Consider the following 17,519-nt stretch of genomic DNA (forward strand, 5'->3'; position numbering starts at 1 on the left):
TTACTTCCATTTGGGGAAGGCACTAACTTCTTTCCCACCATGAGGCCTGTTTCCTCTTTCTGGGATGGTCTTCCTTCCATCCTGTTTTCCTATTTACTTTTAGCTCAAAGGACTCTTCTTCCAGGAAGCCTTCTCTGATTTCACAGATTATAAAAGGGCCCCTCACTTCACATTTTAATAGCATTTTACATTTTAATAGTTCTTTTTCCTATTACTGCACAGGTGCAACTTTACATTTATTCCAGTTGTTATGTGATTAAAACCTATTCCTTTAATAAGCTATCTCTTCCTTGAGGGTAGCTCCAAATTCTTGCCCACTAATGGACATGTCCCCAATATATGCCAATTTCTGGCACATAGTAGGCACTCAATGAGTCAGTCGGTTGGCTGAGTAAATCAGGCTGCAATAACCTTCCTCAACCAGCTGCATGAATACTGAGGACTAGGAGAGTAAGTACAATGGTTAACTGGCCATTTAGTATTTAGACTCTAAATCAAGCAAACAATTCCAGATAAAATCCTGGCTCTGCCACTTCACTACCTGTGGGGTTTGGGGAAGGTAATTCACATTATTGTGTCTCTGCTTCCTCATCTGTACAATGAGCGTAATAATCCTGTATTGGTAGAAACAAACCTACCAATTAACCAGACCACAATGTTGTCTTATCACTGAGGCTTTTTCCATACAAAACCGCCCTCTATTCCATCAGTAGGATTCGCCAAACAGCATTTCCGAAAGAGGCCTCAGCTGCTCCCAGCCCTTCCTGGGAGAACGTCTTCCATGCCACTGGCACCCATTCTGCAAAATGATCTTACTGGCAGTATCAACAATGCTCGTAATTCAACTGAAATGCTGAAAACATACTGTTGTCAATACCATGCCCAAGTGTGACATTGTAAGCAATGTCCCCATCATTGTCACTGCCCTGCAGACAGCACGTATGAGAGCCCCTGACTCCTAAGACACCCCCTCAATTTCAGAGAACTTGAGTCAAAATAGGGTGCATTGTCAAATTTGATTGATTGCATTCTGTGTTGCTTTTATTTTATGAAATAGCTCATTTTAAATCTACATTAAACTAAGCTGAATACAAAGTCTTAGTGAAGGAGTCCTAGTGGTCTTGTTTGCGAAAGCATATGGCCACTGTCCTATGGCCTTAAAAATCTCAGGACCAGCATTTCAAACGGCTTCGAGTTTGCATGTTTCAGCACCAGGGGGCAGGAATAGACTCCGGCATCCACTGTCAGAATTTTTCATCAGGCACCAGCGCAACAAGTCTCTTCAGCAGGTCATTCTTTGGTAAAGAACTTACTGGCACAGATTCTCCATCCCCTGGCTCTGGCTTAGGTCTGACATTTTCAGCCTTATCTGTATTAATCATGATGTGTGTACCATGTTTCCCTGAAAATAAGACTGGGTTTTATACCGCATTTCCCGGAAAGTAAGACTGGGTCTTATATTAATTTTTGCTCCAAAAGACACATTCGGGCGTATTTTCGGGGGATGTCTTATTTTTCATATACAACAATCTACGTTTGTTCAAATACAGTCAATGTCATCTTCTTCGGGAACATCGTCATAACGTGCTAAATGTGTCCGTCTGGCTGACGATCTTAACTGGGGCTTATTTTTGGGGTAGGTCTTATTTTTGGGGAAACACAGTAGTACCATTTCACAAACCTGGATCCACACATACAGCTGGAGAACAGTCTTTATAGCTAGTTTCTCACTGAAGCTCCCAGAGAGCCCCTGCTTCTGGGCTTTCGTTATCAGCTATGACACCCGCGGGGACTTGTAGGCAGTAGCGTCCTATTGGTGGTCAGCACTGCTGCACCCCAAAGACACATTCCCAGTGAGGAGCTCTTTGCAGCACCGGGACACCCGCCACCCCATCAGCCGACTGTCCTTTCCCAGTTGTACCTGTCACAGTTTCCCAAGTTCTTTTTTTACCCATAGGATCCATGTAAGTTCTGTTTCCAAGCCTGGCCCATTTTCCTTCTGAAATTAACACCTCTGAAATAATAGATGGTTTGGTATTTTGAGAAGAATCCGTTGGTTCTTAGTTTTCCATCTTTCGAACTAGTCTTTACAGTCCTCAGGCAGGAAGCTCACATGCAAGGTATGGGCGGAAGGAAAGGGGACTCCTTTGGGAAGGGGGATGAAAGAAGAAAGATGAGTCCAAGTCCGCCAGCTCAGGAGATGCAATGCTACTGCTTCTAGACCTTAGGTTCTTGTGAGAACTAAGTGTGCTAGAATATATGAAGTACATGGTTTATTCATGTGACATCCTGGGCCCATAATAACAGATTGTCATTATCTCTCAGCAGATATTATCACCTCTGCCAGGCAGACTTTAGCCAGTATCCTTCCCTTGGGCACCTCTGAAAGGACCAAGCCAGCGGACGTGGCACAGATGCACGGACTCAACACAGCCCTCAGATGAACTCATTCTTTCATTCATTACAGTAATGGAACAATCAGGAACCAAAAACATTCAGGCTTTTTCAATTAGGCATCTTTGCAATTACAACTCCCCACTAGAACGCCACCACCACAAAGGAAAGGATTTCCGTCAATTTCCGTCTTGTTCACTGCCATAGCCCGAGGGCCCGGGACAGTGCTTGGCACTTAGCAGGTACTCAATGCATTTACTTGAATGAGTGCGTGAATAACGCCATAGACATTTACCAGATAATGGGGAGATGAGAGAATTCTCACGGTGGAGGATATGATTCATAGCTGAGTCAACTGTAAAAAAGGCTTTGGTCCTCACGTCTCCCCTTTTCTATAGCAGCCTTTAAAATATCCCAGTCTTATGGAGCAATTTAATGGAAATAAACTTCATTTGTTAAAATTATATAATTAATTATATGTGTTCAGCTTCCAAAGTAATTAGTTATTGATCCAAGGCTGCTCATGGAGTACCTGGCAACAGTGAAAGAAAAGCAGTAGCAGGTGTTTGGACTTAGTTCGTGTTTGCTAACTAATTAGATGAGAATTTTTTTCCCCGCTTGGAAAGCCTAAGCGGTTTTCATTTGGCTCAAAAGTTGAAAGCTGGAACCCAGGGGCTTTAGCCAACTCTGTTTATTTTTCTTGCCTCTGGACTGGAAGTTATTCTATCATTAAGATGCTTTTGCATGTAACTAATCTTATTCATTAGAAGTCGATTTTATAGTTTAAGTCTCAGTATTCTGATGATGCCAGATTTTACACAGTGGATAAGAGCACGGACTGGAGTCAGACTGTCATGGTTTGAATCACAGCTTGGCCATTTACTAGCTGTGTAACCTTGTGTATGTTACTTATGTTACTTAACCTCTTTGTGATCCAGTTTCAAAATCTATGAAATGGGGATAATGATCGCATTTACATCACTGGGTTATAATGTCAATTAAACAAATAATGTCTTGGACACCGTAAGTGCTATGTAAGTGGGTTTTAAAAAAAAAAACCTTAAAAATACACTTTAATTTCCAATACTGTAGTTCCAAATGAATTTTTGCAATTTATTATATGATAATTTAGGCACATGATAGAAGTTATAAGCAGGTTTATATCAGGTTTATAGTCCCACATGTCTGGTGAAAATTAAAAATGTAACTCCTAAATACACGCTCGGTTGCATTTGAGGACTGTTTGGGTGGAGAGTATCAGCTAAGGTTCTTGGCAGCGTGCAAGAGAAATTCACTCTGGCTACCTTAACCAAAGCCAGGGGCAGGGGCGGGGATCGCAGAATCAAGCCTCAGAAAAGACAGGAATCAGGTCCCTTTAGGAATGACACCAATGACTTTCTCTCTTGCATCACTTCCCTGGAGAGCTGTTTAGCCTGAAGTTACATGCCTATCCTTGGGCCTAATGGGAGACAGCAGGTGTGGCACCTGGATGGATGGCTGGTCCCAACGAGATTACAGGGAATGGAGGAGAGGGAGGGACCCAAAGGTAAAGCAGGGTGTTATTACCCGAAGAAGTGGGGAGGGTTGCTAGGCAGGCCAAAGCAGCAGCTGTCCACCCCAGGAAGAAAGGGGGAGGAGGGAGGGTAAAGTTTTCTAAAATACTATTTATGTTTGTACTGTAAGCCTTTCCAGGAATTTAAATATGTTTTTCTCTTTGGAGGGTACTTGCTGAGAGGCTGGCTCATCCCCGAGGCATTTATGCAAAAAGAGAAAGAATCTGGCAATAATCATAAACTGCTTCTTTCCCTGGCCTAATGGAGCAAAGCTCTAGTTGTTTGTGCTGCATTAATTTAAATACTAATCTTTGCCTCACAATTTCATAATAGCAATAATTTCTAGTTCCATCAAAACACATTATGCTGAACTTTCAGAATTCAACAAATGATAAGCTTACAAAAGTGGCTCACACATTCATGAATCCTTTTTTCAGTTGGGTTGTTTTTGGCTATAAGTACAAGAACACCCAAGTCGAAGTTGCTTAAGCCAAACAAAAATGTACTGGTGCACATAACTGAGCGTCCAGATGTGGGAGAGGCATTCGGGGGCTTCATCCAGTGGTTCCAGTTCTACTTCTCTGCAATTATGGCTTTCCGCCCTCATTTTACTCTGTTCTTCACCTCAGGCTGGAAGCAAGATGGCTGCAAAATTTCCAGGCCTCACAACTATACAAAATAATGGAGGAAGAAGAGATCATTTTTTAACGTAGATCTCAGGAATAAGGTAAGTTCCCCTAGAATCTTCTAGCGAACTTTCCTCTCATTCCCTGGACCCAAATTGGATAATGTGCCCAACCCCTGCTGGCCAAGGAGATGCCATATACTAACTGGCTTAGATCTGGGTTCTTGGACCAGTGACTGGCAAAAAGAATTCTATTATCATGCCGGGCACCCAACTCACAGGCCACTAGACAATGAGAAAGAAAAGGAACACATGTTAAAGAGAAAATAGAGTAGGCATTTATCATTTTTCTCCCCCTTTAATACCTGAATCTCAGCACTGCCCCTCCCCTATGTCTGAGAAATGTTAAGACAGTAGAAGACAGAGGCCACTTTCCATTAACAATAGAGACACCAGCAGCCTTCTAACCTCCCTGGCAGCCAAAGCAGAGGCATGTAACAGAGACTCCACTGATCACACACATAACTGTCTCATTCAGGCTGTGTTTAGAACCCATGATGCAAAAAGCCAGGAACCTCCTGGAAAACCCACTTGAGTGGCAGGTGGTAGCTTGTTTCTAGGCACAGCAAGGGCAATAGCTTTGGTACATCCAGTGTAGGGCTGCTAGATTTAGCAAATGAAAATACAGGAGACCCAGTGAAATTCAAATTTCAGATAAAAACAAATAATTTTTTAGTATTTTTTCAATATAAGTATAGCCCAAATATTGCATGGGACATACTTAAACTAAAAAAAAAAAAAAATTCAAATTCAAATTTAACTAAGCATGCTGTTTTTATCTGACAACACTAAGTAGCGATCAGTTTCCAGTAGCAGCAAAATGCTTAGCGACAATAGCAAAAGGGTTCTCACTAGACTGGGTTTGTGGCTTGTTTTCGGTTGTGGTCCATCCTGCTACTTCCTTCCCTTGCTCCTGCTCAGTTTCCAAGCCTAGTTCTGCATCATTACCAGAAATTCTATGGGAATAAATCATACAATATGAGCTTTGGTTGCTTGCAAGTATGAACCCTGACCATACAAACTTTAACATCCACTACAGTAGTTTACACCCACCCTTAAGCATTGATATCAACTTGAAACACAAAGGGGAGAAGGAAGATTTTTAAAGCATAAGTAGCATGATATCACCTTCTAAAGTCTGGGCCTTAGAAGAATAGTGTTCCTTGCAAGCTTCTTTGTTTGTGGCTTGGGAATTTCACAACAATGCCTCCTGCTTCAATTAACCTAAGTGTAAAATGGAAACAATTCTGGAATGTTGGGTGACTTAAAAATTAAGGATTATAAACTTCTGGCATAAACAAAACCTCTCCCTTACTGGGAATTTTCCTTTCCTTTAGCCTATCCTAACTAATAAAACTGAACTCTTCTCATATACGTATAATAATCTCACTGTTATTAATTTTTTGGCAATATGGGTACAGTGAAAACATGTAGTGTGAAAAGCATCGTTAATACTTTTTGGCTCCTAAATGATACTGTACTGTTATTGACCTTTTTACTTTCCCAGAATAATATGTCTGCATGGTTCAAATTCCTTTGGAAATTATTACTCAAAGGGAAATAATTAGCTGATACTAATTTACCAATTCTCATTGGGTAATATAATGAAGCAATCTGATTATGTTAATGGTTATAGACTGGAAACCCTGCCCTTCTTTCTTCTCAAAATCATGGAAGAAGTATCTTGGTTTTTGATCATGAAATCTGCTACCCGGACACATACCAGGGAATTAGTGGGTCCCTTGGGCTACTGGTTTATTAAGCGATGATAAAGTTTGCTTGCTGAGATTGAAGTTGGTGCTTATAAGCTGGACACAGCCTCTTTAGCCTTTTCCAGCTTCATTCCCTCTTGGCTGGAATGGTTGGCATGGCTCTTGGAACCTAAATCTGAGGCAAAGATTCTCTTAACAATTGAAAATTTCAAGCATGCACAGGCTACTAAAACATAAAGGTGGTGGATTATTTTTTCCACCCAGCATCCATTCCTCTTTTTTCATGTACCCTGATTTCCACATAAAATTGCTCCCACGCTATGTGAGATTTAAAAGACGGCGGTAAACCAAAGGCTGCCATTCTATTAAAGAAGCTGAGGGGGTCCCTGAAGGCTCCTTCTCCAGGATCTTACTTCTTGCTCTCCCAGCCTCGCCAAAGTGGTAGAGCGTGGAACCCCGGCCTGGTCCAATATGTGGTCATATTGACTAGTCCGCTCAATCAGAGCCAACAGGGCACAATAAGACCTGGACTGTGACAAAAACATTTTTGCTCTTTTTCACTGGATTTGAAATGATAGAAAGTTAGGTTTAGAAATGCAGCAACCAAACTGCCACCACAATGAAAATAGTGCAAATCAAAAGATATGGAACCAAAAGATAAAAGAAAAGCTAGGTCCTGGTGACATTACTTGACCTCCTTCAGGCCATGACTGAAGCCAGACCTATCCCTGGAATTGCCAATTCCCTTTTCTCAGTCAGTTTGCTTCCTGTCACTTAGAACAACAGAGTTCTAACTAATTCAACTGGTCCCCCTCACACACACATGCAAGCGTGAGACTGTCCAGAATGAAGAATAGTGACAGACGGGCCGAGGACCAAGGCCTCTGACCTCTGGCTCACCATTAGGCAGAGTCTTAACCAGGGTTTCCTGCTGTATACCATGCAAGTTCAGGCAAGTCACCTCACTTAGGTGTCTCTGTCTTTTTCCCTGTCAAAGGAATATTCCTACTTACCCTAGAGACTTGCGTGGTCATTGTGAGGATAGCAATATGGAAGAAACTGATATGGGAAAGCACTTACTACAACGTTATTCCATTACAACATAATAGTAGTATTGTATTTGCTTTCCAAGCAGTCTGGGAAGCTTTACCGAAAGAAACAACCCTGGAACCATACTTTTTCATTTTTGTTTTTTCTGGAGGGGGCAGGACAAAATCGAGACAGCTTACAAGACAAATTTCACTTTAATTCAGCCACCTTGCAGTTAATTTCTTTGCTTCAAATTTAAGTGTTTGGTGGTCAAAACACATTTTCCACTCAGAGCTTACTTACAGCTGTTTTCAGGTGAGACTATGAAACTTTTGATAATAATGTTCAACTATTGTTACACAAAACCCTACTCCTAACTCAGGATTAAATGGAATTGGCGTACTGGTTTGTTTGTTTTGGGTGGAGAAGATTGGAGAGGGCTAGATTATATGTTTCAGTTATCGATTTCTCCAGAATAAACAATGATTTTCTAAATGTGTTTCCTGAGAAAATAGCTAAGTGTGAGTAAAACTACAATAAATTTCCTATAAATTGTAAAAGTGTTAAACCAAAGGGGAGAAAAAGCTCAGTGTCTCTATAATTGTTTCAGAATTGTGTTAACATGGTAACTGGTACCATAAAGCATGCCATTTTATTATTACACAGAGTATTTACTAATTTCTTCCATCATCAAGATATAAAACAGGAAGGGGCCTAAAGTAAGTAGAGATGAAACCCCTATCCCCCAGTCCTTGTATTTCTACAAGGAAATTTTGCCTCCCAAGAAGGTCTGATTATAGCTGCACATCTAAGCCTGTTTTTCAAGCCAGCGTTTTCAGGAAGAAAACTGCTATTTTTGATCTTTGTAGGTCTGACTCCTGTATCTTCTGCCCAGTTGATTCTAAACTCATGAAAGGGAACTGAAGTGTGATCAATCACTGCCTCTAAAACCCCCGAAGTAAGAACATGCTTCGCTAGAGGAGCTGAGGGAAACATGACATGCCTGGAGATAGAATGCACGAGAGCAAAGGTGACATGAGGCAAGGTTGTGGGCTAGGCAAGGCCTACAGCATGCATGTGGCCATGGTCAATATGTGTGTTTTTGTTCAGGGAGCAATGAAAGGGGGATGAATCCTGCGGGTATGGCTATGGTCCAGGTAAGAGATGAAGTGGTCTGAACCGGGGCAGTAGCAATAGAAGTAGAAATGAAGAAACTCCAAGTGTTTTATTGGAGTAAAAATATCCTTTATGAGCAAAACAAAAAGGCCCTCACATCTGGTAAAAGTTACTTAAAAATGGTACGTTTTTAAATTTTGTCTCTTCAGTTCCCTTTTGCCGAGAAAGATTCTAATTCAAGGAGTAACCCTGTTTCCACGGGATGAGGGTCATGATAGAACATGTCACAAACATGTGCCAAGTCATAGTAATAAACAAAAGGTAAAGGTCAGCATAACATAAAAATCCCCTGTGACACCTCAACCACACCCTCAATGCCAACATTACGAAGAGTTTTGAATGTACTTGTTGAACCATTTAATTACTTCTTTGTAGTCAAGCGATTCCTAAATATTAATAGTTCTAGGGTTAGACATCCTGGACAACCATGTATTTCAATTGAACTTTTATGTCTTAAGGATCCAAACACGTAAAACTTTTATGGGCTCAGTCTCCTTCCTTAAAAGTTACCTGTTCGTAAGAATAATTGTGCATAGTTGTTAAGAGTGCCACTGAATGATTTGGCACCACAAGAGTCAGGGTCACTCTTGGTTCAAGACCAGTAGTTAATGGCATTGGACAAATATATTCTACCCACATTAACTCATAACTTTGGGAGAGATGAGGTTTCCAAAGTACAATTACAGGCACTGAACTCACCTGGCGACTGTGGGAAGGGATTTTTTTCATATAATTTACGAAGCATATATATTTATGTTACATGATTTGGTGAAGGCAGAATAGGTACCCTTACCTCATTTTGGTTTTACACTTCAGTGGTCTTTCGTATATTCACAAAGTTGTATAATCAGCACAATTACGTAATTCCAGAACATTTTCAAGACCTCAAAAAGAAACTCCATACCCATTAATAGTCATTCCCCATTCTCCCCTTCCCCCAGCCCCTGGAAACCAGTAATGTATTTACTAACTCTTTGGATTTGCCTATTCTGGACTTTTCAGATAAATGAAATCATGCAATATATGGCCTTTTTTTGGTCTGGCTTCTTTCACTTAGCATGTTTTCAAGGTTCATCTGTATCATGGCATGAATCATAATTTCATTTTATGGCCCAATAATATTCCACTGTATGGAGAAACCACATTTTGTTATTCATTTATCAGTTGATGGACATTGGGTTGTTTCTACATTCTAACTATTAAGAATAATACTGCTAGTGATCATTTTGCTATGTATACAAATATCAGATCATTGTGTTGTTACTCCCAAAACAAATACAATGTTATATGTCAATTATACCTCAATTTAAAATTTTTTAATGCTGCTATGAACATTCATGTACAAGTTTTTGTGTGTACAAATATTATTAACTTTTGTGGGTGTATACCTAGGAGAGGAATTGCTAAATCATATAGTAACTTTATTAACTTATTGAGGAATTGCTAAACTGTTTTTCACAGCACCTGTACTAGTTTTCATTCACGCCAGTAATGTATGAGCATTCCAGTTTCTCCACATCCTTACCAAAACTTGTTATTGTCTATCTTTTATTATAACTATCTTAGTGGGTGTAAAGTATTATCTCATTATGGTAATGATTAATAATGTTGAACATATTTTTGTGTGCTTATTGGCCATTTCTATATCTTCTTTGAAGAAATGTCTATTCAAATTCTTTGCCCATTTTTTTAATGAGTCATCCTTTGACTGTTAAGTTGTAAGAGTGCTTTATGTATTCTGGATACAAACCCCTTATCAAATACATGGTTTCCCAATATTTCTCCTACTCTGTGGATTGTCTTTTCACTTTCTTGATGGTATCCTTTGAAGCACAAAAATGTTTCATTTTTAAGAAATCCTATTTATCTATTTTTCATTTGGTTGCTTGTTGTTCTTTTGTGTTTTCTTAGTGCTTGAAGCACTTTATTGTGGATAGCTCAAGACTCTCTCAGATGGTCCTTTATAAAGAGTCCATCAGGTTCTACTTACTTGTATTTTTCCCTCACTGATTCTCCATGTCTCTGGATTTAGAATAAGTATGGTAGCTCACTCAGATTGTTTATGTTTAACATCTTATATACTATCTTAAGGCTACAATAGCTATAAAAGGAATATCTCCTTTTGTATGCACTGTCTCTTTTGGTTAGCCATGCTTACAACTTATATGGCCTGAATTATAGAACTTCCAAAATGTTCCAATTTATCCCACCTTTTTTGCTTTGTGAATTTGAGTGTTTTAATGTCTTAAGAATGGCTGTGCCTAGAAAGCATTATTCAGAGACGACATTTTATTGTTTAAATCAACTTTATTAGCAGTATAGTTTACATCCATAATAAATAAATTCTACCCACTTTTTAGTGCATTGTTCCATGAACTGTGAAAAATGTATAGATCTATGTCACCACCAGAAATTGTCCCTGTGCCTCTCTGCATCTCGACCCCCAGCATCGGGAAATCGCTGATTTGTTTTCTGTCACTATATATTAGTCTTACCTGTTCTAGAACTTCATGTGAATGGATTTGTACAGTATGTAGTCTTTTGTGTCTGGCTCCTTCCATTCAGCATGTTTTTGATATTTATCCATATTGTCATGTATATAAGCAGTTCATTCTTTTTTGTTGCTGAGAAATATTCTATTATATGGATATATCACTTTTATTAGTAATTGTAGTAGATTTCACCTGTTGAGGAACATCTGAGTTTAGTTTGGGCTATTACGAATAAAGCTTCTATGAACATTCACATGCAAATCTTTGTGTGGATATGGGTTTTAGTTTCTTTTCGGTAAATACCCAGAAATAGAATTACTACGTCATATAGTAAATGTATATTTAACTTTACAAAAAAAATGTTTTTAAACCTACCAAACTGAAAGTGATTGTACAGTTTTACATTCATACCAGTACTGTAAGGGAATTATTTCTAGTTAATCCACAATATCACCAATATTTGGTGTTATCAGTCTTTTAAATTTTACCAGTCTAGTGAGTGCAAAGTAGTATCTCATTGTGGTTTTAATTTGAATTTCCCTGTTGACAAATGATGTTGACCCTCTATCTGTTCATGTGCTTATAGGTCGTTCATACATATTCTTTTGAGACATGTGTGTTTAAATCTATTGCCATGTTTTTACCAGTTGTTTGTCTTATAAATGAGTTGTAAGAGTTCTTAATGTGTTCTGGATATGAGTTCTTTGTTAGGTATATGTATTGAGCATATTTTCTCCCCACCTGTGACTTGCCTTTTCATTTTTTTTAACTACGGTTTTCAAAAAGCAAAAGTTTTTATTTTAATGAAGTCAAATTTATTAGCTTCTTCTTTTACAGTTAGTGATTTCTGTGTCCTGCCTAAGAAATATTTGCCTGCCCCAAGGATGCAAAAATTATCTCCTAACATCTTCTTCTAGAAGTTGTATAGTAAATTATGAGTGATTTTGTTGTGTGGTGTGAGCTCAGGGTCAAGTTTCTTTTTCTTCCTTCTTTCCTTCCTTCCAACTTTCCTTCCTTCGTTCCTTCCCTCCCTCCTTCCTTCCTTCCTCTCTCTCTCTCTCCCCCCCTTGCTTCCTCTCTCTTCTTCTCCTCCTCCTCCCCCTCCTCCTCCTTCTTCTTCCTCTCTCTCTCTCTCTCTCTCTCTCTCTCTCTCTCTCTCTCTCTCTCTCTCTCTCTCTGAGATATCCATGGGACTTTTAAAGGAGGAGAAAGAGTCTGGAAGCTGCAATGGGAAGCATTTGCCTAACCACCTGGCCCTGACACACATGGAACCTGCACATGAGAAGAGCAGAAGTTTCAGTTAGGGCAAAAGAAACATCTGAGAAGAGGTTAAGAATAGAGCGGTGCTTGCTGGATCCAGCTGGTTCCAGCAGGGTGCACAGCAAAAGGGTTTGAGAGGGCAGAAAGAGGGTGATTTCACCAGATTAGGGAATGTAAGGACCAGTGGTGTGCAGGGTACTTATTCATAGGGGTTACTCTACTATTTGAAATGTACATTAAAATACTTAGCACTAAAAGTGTGACATACATGTTAGCTTTTAAAAGCTAAACAGTTAATATTTGAAGTACCCTAATCAGGAGTCCACGTCTGGTGTGTTTGAGTAAGCCTTTGAAAATCCCCAAGTAGGAACTGATGCTCCAGAAGGAGTGTCTGCAAACTATTGAAATATCCTTATAGAGTTTGTAAATTAACATGAGGAATGTTATTTTTCGCTGCGGAAAGAAGAGGTGTTCAAAGTACGTAGGTTGAAAACTGTGCTAGCACTTCTTCCCCTTGGTGACCAGAGTATCAGAGCCGATGCCTATTTGGTGTGACCAGATGGCCTCTTGAACCTCTTGTTCCTTTTCCTTCCACCATCTTCTTTACCATAACATGTTGAGCTCCCAATTTTATATCACTTACCATGTTCTCTTTGGGGTTCTCAACTCTCTTTCCAGACAGTCTTCAAGCTTAACTAATACTGGCCTCCCTCTGACAATCCCAGGGTAGTCTATCACAGCGTAATGCACCTAATCACCTGGGGGCTTCTTTAAAATGCCGATTCCAGGGATGTACCTCAAAAGATTATGGTTCTGTATGTTTGTCTGGGTGCAGTACAGGAATCGAGTACCCCCAGTTGTGCTGAATGAGGTGGTCAAGGACCACACGTAGAGAAACCTATGATCTGAGAAAAGCTAGCTTCAGAAGCCCTACAGCCACATTTTCTTCCAATTTGGACCTGGACAAAGACAGCAAACCTACTTTTCCAGTCCCCCATGGAGCCTCAGTCTGAGCTGACCCAGAAACCTGAAGCAAGCTTATCACCCATGCTACCTGTTACTGATCTTCTTCAGGATGTAGAAATATCATGTAAATATCATGTGGCCTGTCCAGCATCCATTTCCCCTTTCTCTGGTAACCGTCTGGATTTTCCTCACTCCTAGTAGAAATGGTTCAAGCAAGACTAATGCCCTCCTTCTCTCCACCCCCACCCCTGCCCCCAACTCATCAGTGAAGGTCAGTGTTTAGGACTTTTACTACAAGGGAAAGAAACGTTCTTCCTTCAGGGATGCTAAACGGATAGGGACCTCAGCCCGGAGCTGCCTGAGCTCCTCTCACGTAAGGTGGGAGCCTGCTGAGCATGAAACAATCCAGATGGTGCCCCTGTTACTGACGTCTTTTAGCCCCTAGAGTTCCTGGTAATATGAGTTACTAATTCCCTTTTTGGTTTGAGTCAGTTTGAGCTGGCATTTCTCCTGACAACTGAGAGTTCTGACTAATACACACACACACACACACACACACACACACACACACACACACACACGAAAAAAAATAAAATAAAATAAAGGCCTTTATAAGACCCTCTCTCCCTCCTCTCACCCCTACCTCTCTGCAGAAAAGGATCCTCCCTCGCTGGGGTGTCCCAAACTATTCCCTTGCACCTCACTCTCCTCACAGAATGTCATCTCCTTGCCAGAACTGAAACCCTAAGGACTCAAGTTTCTCTGTCCAAGGCAGGGGAACTTCCTCTTTAGGTAGGGCCAGGTCTAGGCCACCTTTCTTTCACCCTTTGGGGTGGGGAGAGAATGTTAGCAAGCTCACTGCTAATTTCCTGATTACTTAATTCACTTAGGACTTTGACACCTGTTTTACAGTTTCCCCTTCCAACCCTGTCATCATTCCAGAGAAATTTCAGCATTCCATTGAATAGCCTGTAGTCATAATTATATATCACTTACCGCATACCAGGTACAGTCCTAAGCACTTTGTATGTATTTTATCGCGCTCAACCCTTATAATGGCATAAGGTATTATCTCCATTTTATGGATGAGGAAACTAAGGCACAGAAAAGCTTATTAGACTGGTCTAGAGTTACCCAGCTACTAATAGGTAGAGTAGGGATGAGGACAAGGAAATCTAATTGAAGAGTCTGGGCTCTTAACACACATACTAGCCTCCCAGTTCCCTATAATTGTAGCATCCCCCATATCCACTCTATATTGGTCCTGTGAAGGTGGGAGGGAGTCAGTACTGCCTCCAGCTGACTCACTGGACATTTGGAGGTCCTTAGAGCGGAGGAAATGTCAGCTGAGGGTGGTTTGGATGGTCATGGGAGACCTGTACCCCCACCTCCTACAGCTCGATTACTTATTGTCATCTCCCATGTAAATGTACCAACTCATACATAGGTCCAGAAGCTGGGATGTAAGTTGGGCTAAAGACACAGCAGCAGAAAAGCAGTTTATATATTCTGCTCCAGGTACCCCACAAGGCCTCTATTCTGTCCCAGTAGTCCTTATTTTCTGAGAAGGTTGCTGCATTTGGGCCAGTCCATCCTCTCTCTGTCTAGAACTGCCCTTAAAATGTGTCCCTTGTCTATATCCTCACCTGTGGCCCTGTGCTCCTCAACCCTCTAGAAACATTGCACAATAGGTTCAAAATTTCTGGTTTTCTAACTGCCTGTCTGAAAGAGCAAGGAGACAGAAGTCAGGGGCTCTGAGGGGAAAGCAGGAAGCAGTTTCACCACCCCAGGCCATCACACCGAGGTGTGGCTTCATCCAGAGCTGCTCCACTCTGAAAATTCATGATCAGACCCCACACCCCAGTAGCACCCACCCTCTTTTCCAGCCTCTCACTTTCCTTCCTGTCTCCAGGTCAACAGCTTCACCAGCTCTACTTCCAACTGCTGACAGACATCCTCGCTTCCCAATGCCCACTAACATACTCACCTTCCGCAACCCCCAGTCCTGCCAAACCAAACCTGCAACATGAATCCTTGTGTGAACACAAACGGCCCACTTCTCTGTTCAGGCTCTGCTACCGGTAGAAAAAGAACTCACCCAAATGTGTGTACTGGTGTCATAAATAGGAGGTTGCCAAGCTCAGCATGCCCCTCTCTGACACCAAGCGAGCCTAATTCGTACTCACAATAACTGTAATTATAACTATTGAATGCTTCCTTTGTGCCAAGCGCTGTCTTAATCACTTTACAAGCAGTTCGTTTAATCCTCAAAACACCACCACCGTGAGTTAGAGACCATTGTGGATGTAAAAGGGGCCATATCCTAAAACTGACAAGCTCAGGCCTTATACACACAGAGACCAACGTAACCACACAGGGTGGTCTGAATATAAAAATTCCTAACTAAATGCATGTCATAGTGGGTAGTCACATATTAGGCCTGTAGCTTCCTCACCAAAGGTTAGTCTTTAACTTTGAAATTGTCTATCGTCTTTGTGCATCTAAGGTAACATACTTTTGAAAGGTCAGAATAATCTTCTTTTCCAGACCCCGCAAAGGCACAACTGCCAGCAGGAGATGACATTGTTGTCTTGTTGCCCACATACCATCTCTATCCATTATAAATGTTAACTATCCTGTACCCACCAATGTAAAAGGAGTATGTGTCTCTACATGTTTTGCTTTTTATCTAATCTCAGAGATTTCCTTTTTGTGCTTTCTCCCGCCTCCTTACCACCAATGGATTTCATGTGAACCCCATATCTCCCCCCTTTGATTCTAATGTATAAAATAAGCTGCAAAAATTGCCATTCTCCAGAGCAATATCTCAGTCCATTGAGATTTTGCTTCCCAACAATTGTTGTCAGTTTGGTTCAAATAACTCTTCTAAGACTTTTTCTTAAGCTAGACATTCTTTCGCTGACATTTACTTGGCACAGTCAGCAGAATTCCAAAGAACCTCACTCAGGACCACCCCACGAACCCACACCCAGTGCTAGCTACCAGCAGGGGCTCATTGAAGCCCTCCAGCTACCCACTTCTCATCAAGTGAACTTGGGTGAGTTATCTCTTGGAACCCAGGATCTTCTTTTTTATTGTAGTAGGGGGTCTGACTTTATTTGAGCTTTACTCAGAAAATCCTCGAAGTAGCAATAAAGGATAGTGTTTGAAATGGGCAGCTTTTCGGCTTTTCAATTGGAACTACTTACTGCAAGTCTGAACAAAACTTTTTGCTAGATAAATGAGAGTCTGAACTTGTTCAGCTCCAAAGGTAAGGGTTATTGACTCCTTCCAGCTCAAATTTCGGGGATTCTTAAGTGACTGAAAATCTATGTGGAGGTGTATTTGGGTACTCCTCAAGATGAGCAGGGCCCCACAGGGAATTCCAACACAACTGTAATTAAATAATTGACTCGTCTGGGGACGCGCATGTAAAAGCTGGTTACCTAGTGCTCCAAGTCCTTGCAGGTTGTATTAGACAGCTGGGGAGAGAAACTGAGATATGTAAGAGGGTTGAAGTAACTTGGGAGGTGACAGCCCCTTGGAGCTCAACCCATAAGCAGCACACTGCAACCCACCATACATCATCCCTAGAAATTTGTTCAGACTCTGCAGATCTCCAAAGAAAACTCAAATTAACATCAAAAATCATGCCTCTGGGGTCAATAACGCCTAAGAACCCCAGTCCTATTAATATTCTGCAGTATATATATAATTCATATGGAACCTCAACTTGCAGGTACCTACAGAAATGAGAAGACTTAATTAAAAATGATATCAGCTTGAGATGGCCAAAATGGGGAACTTTTGACACCTCCAAACTGATTTTCCTGCATTCTAATTAGAAAAAGGTGACTCTAAAATTAAACTGAATGAATGGGAAACTTACCTTGATTACAAGCTAGAAGCTTCTAGGAGTAGCCCAGATAAACTCTCTTCTCTACAGGAAGTTAATAAGAAAATTTTAGAGACAGTCTCTGAACTAAAGAAGTCTTCTGACGCTGATAAATGTCAACACCCTATTCCTCCCCATTCTCCAGCTGCTCCACTATATCCTTTGCTTTCTGAGATTCCTAGTCCAGACTTACCCTCCCTGTCCCTTCTTCCACCCCTTCTGTCTCCTCTATATCAACTCCACCACCACTCCCTACTGACCTAGAGGAAACTTAGAATAGAAATCCAGACTAAGATAGACCAGAAAAAAACAAAAATTCTGGCAGCTCCCTTTAGGAAAAAGTTGGTCTTGGACAGA

General features: G+C 40.9%; 1 protein-coding gene and 1 pseudogene across 1 annotated transcript in view; one reads left to right on the plus strand and one right to left on the minus strand.

Annotated features, from left to right (window-relative positions):
* LOC109456985 (thioredoxin domain-containing protein 8) overlaps window positions 1-16,628 on the plus strand; it is a 43,042-nt gene extending 26,414 nt beyond the window's left edge. The window contains exon 6 of the mRNA XM_088792991.1: window positions 16,172-16,628. Coding sequence (XP_088649117.1) covers window positions 16,172-16,390 — 219 coding nt within the window. The 3' untranslated portion in view covers window positions 16,391-16,628. The remainder of the gene's footprint in view (window positions 1-16,171) is intronic.
* Window positions 1,150-2,072, minus strand: LOC109456986 (ADP-sugar pyrophosphatase pseudogene; annotated as a pseudogene).
* Window positions 16,629-17,519: the final 891 nt, after the last annotated feature.

Source organism: Rhinolophus sinicus, chromosome 16 (genome assembly GCF_057876585.1).
Source record: "Rhinolophus sinicus isolate RSI-liver-muscle chromosome 16, RSI-T2T, whole genome shotgun sequence".
Classification (NCBI taxonomy): Eukaryota; Metazoa; Chordata; class Mammalia; order Chiroptera; family Rhinolophidae; genus Rhinolophus; species Rhinolophus sinicus.